General features: G+C 40.4%; 1 protein-coding gene across 13 annotated transcripts; it reads right to left on the minus strand.

Annotated features, from left to right (window-relative positions):
- Window positions 1–1,186: 1,186 nt before the first annotated feature.
- On the minus strand, window positions 1,187–10,265 carry LOC125509102 (uncharacterized). 13 transcript variants are annotated; one of them, XR_007283960.2, is made up of 12 exons: window positions 9,667–10,264; window positions 9,534–9,582; window positions 9,055–9,119; window positions 8,272–8,390; window positions 7,356–7,484; window positions 4,200–6,504; window positions 4,060–4,112; window positions 3,911–3,980; window positions 3,207–3,269; window positions 2,692–2,859; window positions 2,280–2,404; window positions 1,187–1,487 (listed from the first exon to the last, which is right to left on the minus strand). XR_007283960.2 is itself a non-coding variant. In XM_087526127.1 (11 exons), the coding sequence occupies exons 6-10, from the start codon at window positions 4,218–4,220 to the stop codon at window positions 2,333–2,335; spliced, it is 279 nt and encodes a 92-aa protein (XP_087382253.1). In that variant the 5' UTR covers window positions 4,221–6,504; window positions 7,356–7,484; window positions 8,272–8,390; window positions 9,055–9,119; window positions 9,534–9,582; window positions 9,667–10,264; the 3' UTR covers window positions 1,187–1,487; window positions 2,280–2,332. The 13 variants fall into 13 exon arrangements, 4 of the variants coding, with proteins under 4 accessions (XP_087382253.1, XP_087382252.1, XP_087382250.1 ...); XM_087526127.1 differs by lacking the exon at window positions 2,692–2,859; XR_015604684.1 differs by lacking the exons at window positions 1,187–1,487; window positions 2,280–2,404 and adding an exon at window positions 8,862–8,896 and having other exon boundaries at window positions 2,558–2,859; window positions 8,995–9,119.
- Between the last annotated feature and the right edge of the window lie 1,009 nt (window positions 10,266–11,274).

Below are 11,274 nucleotides of genomic sequence, written 5' to 3' on the forward strand. Positions count from 1 at the left end.
GACTTGTGTGTAGTCTCCTACTGGATTGATACCTTGGTTCTCAAAAACTGAGGGGAATACTTACGCTGCTTTGCTGCATCACCCTTTCCTCTTCAAGGGAAAACAAACGCATGCTCAAGAGGTAGCAGGCCCCTGGCTTGTAATATGAAGCTTGCATAACTTTCATTTGTGTTTAGAGTTGTGTTGTGATATCTTCCCATGAATCCCTGATCTTGATCATACATGTTTGCGTGTATGATTAGTGTACGATTAAATCGGGGGTGTCACAGATCACCACTGTTTGCTAGGCTTGTTGTCGGAGATGCTACTCCTTGCAACTATACGGCTGGTCCTGAGTGTTAAGGAATATTATTATTGGTCTAGGAGTCCTTATTAGTTTATGTTTAGTTTCACTTACACCTTAAGTCATGTGTAATATGCCCCTTGGGCCTTGAATAAAGATAAGTTGCTTTCCTAACATGGTATTAGAGCTTTAGGATTTTTTTCGCATGCGCAACTTGTGTTGGTCCGCCTTCAATAAAGATAAGTTGCTTTCCGAACACTGAGTACATGATGAGTTACTACCTTGCGGATGACATCTATCCTCCATGGGTCACATTTGTCAAAAAAATCCCCGTTCAAAAGGTAACAAATGTTCTCACTTTGCAACACGTCAAAGAGTGGATTAGTAAGGATGTGGAGAGTGCTTTCAGGGTGCTTTAGAAGCGCTTTGCAATCATTTGTGGCACTACCAGTATTGGAACTCCAAGGTTCTATGTAAATCATGACTTGTTGCATCATCTTGCATAACATCATCACTGAAGATGAGAGAGACAGGCCTGAGAACTTTCGGTACATCACCAATGGTAATCCCATAGAGCCAAAGCACGATCCTAATAGGATCCAGGCATTCCTCAAAGCGCACCATAGGATCAAGAACCGAGAAGTTCATACCCAGCTCCAACATGATCTTGTTGAGCATTAGTGGCATCTCCATAGCACTTCATAGTTGTTCTTTAATTTTATGATGTTATTTACTTCACTTGAACCATGTGGTGTGCTTGAATTTGAATAATTTGGTTTGTAAACTATGAAGTTGTAATATTCATCAATTGTGTGAAACTTATTTATTATGTTTGGTTTTCATATGGGTGCTAATATGTAGTTGCAGTGTATTAAGTAAACTAGAATTGTAATACTTTGACAAAAAGAAAATTTTACTCCGCTAAATTTAGGGGGTCGTCTAGAACCGATCAAAACTTAGTGGCGTAAAAATACTCCACTACGGTTTACTCAGCCGTTTACTCCTGTATTTTTTAGGGTTTCGGCATTACAAATAGTATTCTGTGTGACCTATGCCTGAAACTACTATCAGGATAAAACACATAAATGAACTATGTAATATATTGGGTACTCAACATATTGTTTGCTAAAGATGTCTTCAGGACTTCTCAGGTTTCCTTTTCTCTTGACTTCTCCAAACAGAGTATATTAATCCAGAAAGATGTCTAGAGCAGATAATATCACATAGAGGGATTAGCAAACCCCTGATATAAGTTGAATGTACAAAAATATGGTGCTTAAAAAATAAACCATAGGACATAGGATTTATGTGCAAATACAAAAAACAACAACTGAGGGCTATAGTACGGTGATATTTTCTTTTCATAAATATGCAAGGGCATATGTACTGGCAGTGATCTCTGTACCTAAAATAATCTAAACTGAAGTTCACAACCCCTCCAAACCAAGATGTTCCTTTCAACATACCATAGAAAGGACCACACCATACAATCAGATTGAGAAACTTGGTTACGATAAGCCCTTCCATAGATGGTGCAGTCTTAATTTAAATTAATTCTTGGTTACATCTTATCTTGGATTAAAATCATTTCCATGATAGTAAACTTCAGATGAAATGAATGCCTAGTCAAATCTTTTAACACGGGACCTTCCATAGATTATACGTGTCCTCCATGAGGGAAAATAATGACCTAGAGATGCATCTATTGTCATTAATCATGGTATATTGTGTCCAATTATACAAAAAAATGTTGATTACAACAGTATCATACACCTAATTTGACAATATTTTAATCTTTCAAAATTATAATACAGAGACCAACTTGCACTAAAGGTAGTGACCAAGAAAAAATGATGGTGTGAAATATGCAAGGAAGACTAATTACGTAGAGCGCGAGCACCAGAGTACTCAAAAAATATCTGTAGGCAGTGTACCCCAAGAAAATCAGTGGCCAATTGATGCAAAGATCAGGGGGAAAAGAGAGAAAATCACCGACTTGCTTGCATGCTGTCCATGTTCACCCCATCTCGTACTCCGCTTGTAATCCTCCTACTCCACACCCCACTCTACTCCGACTAGATCGGGATCGCGCCTTGGCGCAAGGGTGCCGGTCCCAACACTCTGATCAAGCGGATAATGCTAAGTTGAAGGAATCCAGGTTTTGCATATGTATTCATATAGAATAACAATAAAGTTAAGAAGAAACATTCAATTGTAATAGGAACAAGACATAGTGGTGCTTAATATCAGCATGAGATTAAAAGTCAGAATCGATTTCAGTGTGTTCATAAGACCACAAAATATAGCCACTCGGCATGAAGTTCAATACCAAAAGTGCAGCCGCTCGACTGAATCTCTAATTCTTAGGTATGGTAAGGTAAAACAGCAAACCCAGAAAACTATCTTACATTGTAAGTAGTAAAAGAACGATAAAAGGTGATAGCTAAAGGAGAACAGAGAGCTCTTCTTCAGGTAGTATATGTGGGTTTCGCTGCTCTGAGTTTTGTAGTTGTGCCCATTGCCCCTTAGTATCCACAGTACACAAGAAACATTAACTAAAACCAATTTCACATAACCTGAAACCGCAAAAAAGACAACCTGGGTGTGAATACTCAAAGCTTGGAGACCAAAGATAAAAACCTGCTCTGAAGAAAGAAGTTCGTAAATGAGATTCAAAATAAATGGGTCGTCTCATTGGTTTCGTAAATGATATGGAAAAAATCACCCAATGCGTACAATCTACTGTTGCTTCATACATAACACATGCTTTTCTTAGTTAATTTGTTACCGCGCATAAAGACAAACTTGAGTTATTCTGTTCAAACATACAACCAGAAGAAGCTGAAAATATTGCATATTTAAAAGCACAAGATGTACAACATGCAGAAACAAATGATGCTTAAGCCTGTTAAGGAAACTGTACCATTTCAGCATCAGAACCTTTCAACTTTAGAGAGTTCCGAATAATATATCTAGCAATTGGGTCCTGTAGATGATGCAACAAATTTTGTAATGTAATTGCTTAAAAGAGTTAGCTTTGTTAAGGCACCTAATATCCAACTTTAGCTTTCTTACAGAAGAACTGACCAAAGTATTCTCTAGACAACAATTCAACAAAATTTAAGCAAATAATGAAAGTAATCATGTTTATTTGTCATTTTGAAAGGTTATGTTACTTCCAGAAACCACACCTCCATCAATATTTTCTGTCTGGCGATGGTGTAGATTTGTTCATGTTGTGTTGTTTTTCATTTGCTCTTGACTGTTATATTTTGTCAGACAGAGAAAAAGCTAGACAACCAACAAATAAAACCAGGCAATAAAGATGTACTTTGTCAAAAAGGAGACAATGCCAATACCTTGTTTCACAGTAAAGCGCCAACAAAACAACAAAGACAAAGAAGAATCTGCTCTTTGGAACCTAACCAGACCTAAGAATCTCTCTTTGACAGCAAGGCACCAATAAAACAACAAAAGACTAAAAAAAATCTCTTTAGAACCTAGCTAGACCTGAGGATCTCCAAAACAAGAAGAAACCAAAAATCTTTGCGAGGCTAACAAATGCATGAATAAGAGCACAAGCAAGCGTAGGTATGGAGAACTGAGAATAGAAGAAAAGAGATCAACCTGCAGAGCGGCGACTGAAGACACATCAGGACAAATCGACCAAAGCCACGAGCACTCCCAGCAGACCAACCTGCAAGGGAAATCAGGCAAATCAAGGATGAGCTCCGGCCAACCAGATCTGGGACGGTCGAAAACGAACCAGCACGTACAGATCGAGGGTCACAACAACAGATCCGGCGCACAGACTGCTAGAATAGAGGACCTGCAACAAACCCGATCTAAAATTAGTCAAGCACGGCCACAGCAATGAAAAAAATTGGATCCAAGAGAAGAGGCCACCTTAACAAACCTCGCGACACACCGATGCCATTGAATCCACGGCCCCAATCCGACACACCAAGCGAGCAGCAGCACGACAGGAATCAGCAAGGAGCAGCAGGCGCAAAAGAACAAAATGGATCAATCCAACATTCAGTACCTGAGAGCTAAAGCTATAATTTGTCAACCAAATGAAGCAAATGATTCACATTATACCTAATCCTATTTAAGTGCTAAAAGGTTACCATAGCTATTTCTAAATAACTGGATATGGAAGAGAAGTAGAACAAAAGCAACACATATGGCCTTTTGAATGATGCAACTACATCAATGCTACCTCTGAATATAAAATTAGCAGATTGGGACAACACATGTCTATAGAAAACAGAGAGATTAGCCAAAACCAAAAAGTGATGTTCTGTATAGAACACCGATTAGATCATGTGAAGTCTAAAGTAAGAGTTTGACACCAATAGTAGGAAAGACTTTTTTATCTCGAGCAAAACCGGTCAACAAAGACACATTTTTTCTGTAAAATGCAACCATTTCCCATAAACACTAACAACCCTCCATCTCTTTATTTCAGAATGAATTGATAGGAGGGGATGATATATGCACTAAGCACCACAAAGTTGTGTAACAATAAGAGGAAACACTGAAGAAGGAAGAGTCCAAGACGGTCTTCGGGTATCTTTGCATGAGGGAGGTAGAGATGCCTTGCTGGGAGAGGAGCGGGGTAGATGTCCTCACTGTCGCCATCGGAAAGCATGTCCAGCGAGAAAAGACATGGTAGCAGGCCTATATCTGAAGAAAGTATATAACAACAATAAGTCAAACCATATATTATCCGAGAAAGACTGATCAATCTCTCTATCATCGTAACATTTATTGATAGGCCGCAACGGTTGTATAATGATCAGCCACCAGACAGCATGAACAATATAAGTGACACACTCATGTAAGTAGGCATGAAAGAACATAATAAGTGCAAGCTGATGCAACTAACTGAGAATAAAGGAGTCACATCTAAAATACATGCAGGTTGTGGCGCAACATATAAGACATCAATATAATAAAACATTTGGTACATCAAAAGGAAATTGGAGTAATTGTTCAGTTTCAGTAAGTTTAGTATCGATGGCAGACCATGAAGATATACCAAAAGCAGTTGAGGTACATGCAGTGAACTAATTGTTCTGCAAGCACATCGCAAAGAGGAAATTTTTTAATCTGTTCCAGAAGCAAACCACAGTGGTTACCCAAGATAACATATCTGCATCAAGTTCATTACAAAGAGTAGAGTTGTAAGAAACCTATATAGTTCTACTAAGGCATACTACGTATTGATTGGTTCGGTTGCCTTGTCATTTGACTCCTCGCATGATGCGTTGAATGACCTGCTAGACATATTTTAAAGGATAATGCAATTATGCTAATCTAACATTTTTGTGACAACACATAACTAAGTGTGTAAACACACACACACAAAAATAGTGATCTTCCTTCGATGAAATGTGTATTGTAACACCAGCTACTAATGGGCAAACTGAACATTATATCAGGTAAAACAAATATAGAGCTCAACAGCTCGACAACCATCATTAGAAGAGATTCATGTCTCATATCTCAGGAAAATACAACGATAAAATTTGTTGATACAAAACACTTTATCCACCAAAAGTTCATAGAAAAACTAATCCTATCAGACAATGTATTCTACACGTGACCAAGAATATGAAAATACCATATATACATTAAATCCCAGTTAGCGCAGTCAGTCGATTCTGCCAAAACAATCCTTTGGAATGGCCTCTCATCCACCTCCCAACATGACACAAACCAGGTCGAGATTAGAGTTGATCATCTTTTATTAAAAGAAGCAATTAGCAGTTCATGTAGTCTTATAAGTAAAGTTTGTAACCCATCATACAATTCATCTACATAGTTATACTTTTGGGCTCGAAGAACTATGTACTCCCTCTATAAAGAAATACCTATCTTATATACCTATCTTATATTTCTTTACAGAGAGAGTAGAAGATGCACCTTCAAATATAAGATACATATTTCTTTACAGAGGGAGTAGAAGACATGAACAATACATGTATTGGTTAATAACTAAAGGTGCGCCTTCAAATAAATACATTTAAGAAAAAGTAAAAATGAAAGGACAGATATAACGTGCTTCTGCCGGGGCGAGGACGACGGCAATGGCGAAGTGGCCGTCCGACTCGGTGGCTGGCGCTTCTCCAGTCGTTGGCAACGGCGTGCTCTTTTGAGAAATATGTAGGCCTGCTCATGCACCTTGCACTATTGTTGTTGTCACTGGATCAGGCCTACACTTTGATCAACAAACATAAAAACAAATAGAAGGACACATGTAAGCACAAACATTATTCAATATGTACACTACAACTTCCATGCAGTTAAGAATTTAAATTAGATGGCAAACAACATACATGGATTGAGCTCTTATTCAAAATAATGTTGCTACAAGCTTTCCTAATACGCTAATACTCATCATCTATAACCACATAAGCCAATCAGCACCATCGAGTGCCGATCAGTAAGAATGAGGGAAAATGGAAGTGGCTGGACAGGAGGTGTTCTCCTGAGAATGCAAATGCTTAATAAAATAAAACACTGCAGATTTGTTGTTCCCCTTCCTCTCCCTTCCTCAAGCTACTGTCTAACCAAAATATGGCAGGATTTGATCTTCGATTAGTTGCACGGAGATATCTTATGCAGAGTGTACTGACAGAAGCAGAATACACTGACAATGAGGGGCGGGGGGTCGCCCCAAGATGATCTGATTGTTAGTCACACACTGAGAAGCTAAACCAACAACAGGGTATTCGACCAATAACCTTATACATGTCATCGTTCATATAATCCAATTAACGCATTCTGAATTGCAAGATGAACTTCACAACTACATATTTAATTTACCCATGAATTGAACCAAAAGTTGCAGAAGCCATCCAGTTGGTCATTCTTCAAACCAGGTCAAAATAGATATACACTCCATAGGAGTGATTTAACTACTTACCACAAAAATCTCATATAAAAACACCCATCCAAACATATTATGCAGAGTATAATGACAGAAACAAAACATATTACTACGAACTGGTTGTGAACTTCAAGCCAATATATAAAACAACAGCATAAGAGACACGCAGCTCACCTGCTTGAGCTTGTCATCTTTGCAGCTGATGGCGGTACTATTGGTAACATTATGAGACCGATCATGGGCTTCTTTGTTTCAGTTTGACATCCCTATCTCCTGGTGTTTGCATTTTGGGAGCTTCAAGGTCTGGCAGAAGAACAAAATCAAAAGCTATTTTTAGGAGTAAACATAAGGATAGGAAAATATAATTATTTCCTCTTGACATACCACAACAGCACCCTACAGAAAATTTCATCGTGCATTTTGCATTTATTCAGCTAATACGACCCAGAAACAAAGAAGCAAGGACTTCAACAAATGAAGTGTGAAGATCAGGGACAAGCGGCAACCATGCCACTACTTTATGCGACAGATAGGAGTCAAGTTACATGCTACCAATTGTAATTCCTTGTATAATGAATAGTTGAACTTATTTTTAAGATGTAGACCTTGTAAGACACACACTGAATACTCAGGTGTCAGGTAGTCGCAGTAATTCCTTTCAAGTGTAATGAAAATTCATTGGTGCTCTTCAAATAAAAAATAGACGAAAAGGAGAGAGCACAAATTTACATAAAAACACAGACGCAAAGAAGCATGAAGCAGAAATTCTGAATTTGAGCGCTACCATTTCACAGAGCTAAATTATGCTTCCAGACATCCATTTTAACGAACCCTAATTCTGAAGACGAATATAATATAAACTGAATGAATAGGCCAATTCAGTTAATCCAAGCAAACCAAAGGAGATTAAGCACTAAATTAGGCACCTGGCATAGTAAATAAAACTAAAGATGGCAGCCTAAAACAAACAGAACAAATAAACCAGATTAAGCACAACCGTCCAAATGAACCAGATTAATCTAAAACCCACTTACTAAATTGCACATAGATATAATAATCATAAAATACATGCATCACAGATTGAGCTCACGTTCTACAAGCGACCACATCTTTTTGACAGCCTACTACCCCAGCTAGACTCCAATGGCAATCTTCACAAACCATTTATGCAACGCCATTGGCTTGTTTGATAGCCTCAACAACACACACCTGCAAGCAGGACAGACAAACAAAATAGTAGGTCATTGGTATGACAAGGCCAAAAAGAAACAACATATAAAACAAGCAAGGAAGAAAAGGAGACCACAAAAATCCAAGCAGGGAATAGTACTCTTTGCCACTACCAATAAGAAGGCAATAAACAGATTCACTCATTTACAACCTGCAGACCAACACGAACGACAAGCACAAATAGACTAAATCAACTGTAATATCCTAAGAAATGAAAGTTTAACATTACCATTCTATACACAAGCTATAAAATTTATAATCATCATGAGCCCTGCTTTATTGGCCATCCAATATTTATGGTACATATCAATTTATCAACAATTCCAAGCACTACAGATATGTGAACATAGCTATAATCCTTGACATCATCACATCAACATCAGAACTCCATTATTCATGTCAGCAGAAAGTAGATGTGTGACAAAAGGTCCATGGGCAAAACTAACTTACAACGAGAGATATACATAATTAAGCTCCACAGATATCTGTAACATGGAAGTATTAGAGCATTTGAAACACAAAGCGTCAGTCTGTACGAACATGGTAGTAATATAAAAGAAGAGAAGGTAAAATTGCCAAATACATTATATTGACAGCATCCACACCATGTTTCATGGTATAAGTAAAAGCTTGTTGTGGTTACCGAGAGGAAGGCATAATGGATCTTCTGTAAAGGCACCAACACAGGTACACATCACATATAGGCTCCTGAAAAAAATAAACCATGCTTAACAGTAACACAAGTGGGAATCAAGCAAATTGCAATATGCATGGTTTCGTTTGGGGCAAAATCAGTATATCTTCAGCCAAAGCAAACAAAACACACACGTATATACATACAGATATAGCTTACCTAGCACATCTATGCATACACGGACATAGGTCAGAATATGGCCAACCAACCAAGCAAGGCAGGAAGCATGTACTTTGTAAAATATTAGCTAGATTCAAGGCTTTCCTCGGCAGCAAGGTACAAACAAAACAAGAAAGATAAAGAAAAAAATCTCTTCTTTGGAACCTAGCTAAACCTGAGAATCTCTCCCACAAGAAGAAAACAAAAATCGCTAATCCCACTCCTCAAGGTAGACCGTAGCACACAAGATTAGAGGAGAAGAAGCTCACCTAGCAGCACACGAAGAGGAACGAGGAGATATCTGAGATAGCAACCACCCTGCGTCAAAATTGAAGGCAAAATCAAAATCTGGAAGCATGGAGAACCTAGGACAGAGGAAGAACAGCTGTACAAAAAGATCACCTTGACAGGCATCATGCCACGCAGGAGCCATTGGAGCCCGATTCAATCTCCAGATCCGTTTGTGGCCTCGCTCTTCCTCCTGTCGAGGAGAAGGCAGGGACATGGCGACCGTGGCGCTAGGGGTAGCCTGGGCCGAGGGGACGGCGGGGAAATGGGTGGCATTCCACCTCATGATGTGCGGCGGCGGCCGGCTGGGCGCCGAGGCGACGGCGGAGACGACGAGAAGCCACGGCTGCGCCGACCCCCTGGGCCACGCCGCCCGCGCCGCGTGCCATACGCTGCCGCCTTTGCCTCGCCTCGCAATTCCTCCTTCCCTCCCGTGGGAGCCAGGGCCGGGGCGGGGCATTGGGGTTTGGGCGGCGCCAGATCGGAGGGGTGGATGGAGGGCAACGTGAGGGGAGGAGGCCGGGTGGCAGCGGGGAAGGAGGCAGTGGTGCCGGCGCTAGGGGCGAGAGGAGGAGAGGGAGGCGCGGGTGCGGGCGGCGCTAGGGGAGAGGAAGAGGAGAGGGAGGCAGGGGCGTGGGAGGAAGAAGGCAGCGGCTAGGGCACCACGGAGGCGAGCGAGGGAGGAGGCGGCTAGGTCTCGGTCAAATGGCGGCCCCCTTTTATACCCCAATACGCGAAATGACCGAAATGCCCTGGTGGGGGCATGGTATACACATTTTGTTGCCATTACTATTCATTCCAGCAGTGTTTCTTCCAAATCCTCCCACATCTTGATCCAACGGTCTAAAATGCATCAAGTGTTTTGATCCGACGGCCGGGAGTCGCTGAGCTATGAGGAGGCTTGTAGGAACATCCTTCTCTTATCTCTTGATGTGGCCACCGCTTCAGCTCCCTTAGCCTGAGCACATCTTCTCCGCATTACTCGTGGCGCAACTGTTCATGATGCGGTCCTGCGCGACATCCATGTTCGCCACGGCCAGGGTGGGGGCGTTCTCCAGCGGCGAGATCCATTGAGGATGTTGGGCTCGGCCTGGCCCAGCCCCACTGGACTCCTGATTTTGGTTGTTGTCTAAGGGAACGACCTCATGTGTCACACCGTCGTGGGCCTGCTCACGCATATAGCTATGCGTCAGCGCCGAGCAGAAAGGCCGCAACCGTCGGGTATACCACGGTCACGCTGGGTGAGCTAGGCATCTTTTGCATTACTATTATATATGCTGATGATATTTTTCTTTGTTTGTTTACAATGATAATATTACATTGATGGAAGTGGAAGCTTGATTATCTTATAACTTTCAAATGAAAGGGAAATCGTACTTAATGAGATTTAAACTCATGAGGAAAAAGGGGATACTAAATGGTATTGTAATTTGTATATATTTTCGTTATACTATCAACCTTAGCTACCGGAATTTATCGTCGCATTCAAGTGGTGGAAGGAAATATGTCTCGCTACGGGAATCTCACACATCATATATGATCGTGGAATGTGCATCACAACCTGTCACTTATTTTGAAGTTTATGGTTAAAAGTAAACACATTGAGGAAGTTACCATTGTATACACAAGGTGTGAAATGATTAAACTCGGGTACGTATATTTCATTTATTTGTATATAATAATACTAATATAGTGCAGGTTCATTGGAATTCTTTTCAAAAC

This window comes from Triticum urartu, chromosome 5A, assembly GCF_056163025.1.
Source record: "Triticum urartu cultivar PI428250 chromosome 5A, HENAU_Tu73, whole genome shotgun sequence".
Classification (NCBI taxonomy): Eukaryota; Viridiplantae; Streptophyta; class Magnoliopsida; order Poales; family Poaceae; genus Triticum; species Triticum urartu.

Bases quoted from the DNA above. Each gene is read 5' to 3' on its own strand.
- LOC125509102 (XM_087526124.1), bottom strand. From the start codon at position 10,012: ATGCCCCGCCCCGGCCCTGGCTCCCACGGGAGGGAAGGAGGAATTGCG. The intron at 9,583-9,666 runs GTGATCTTTTTG...ATTTTGACGCAG, and splicing joins GTGGCATGATGCCTGTCAAG to GGTGGTTGCTATCTCAGATA. The intron at 9,120-9,533 runs GTGAGCTTCTTC...TATTTTTTTCAG, and splicing joins TCCTCTTCGTGTGCTGCTAG to GAGCCTATATGTGATGTGTA.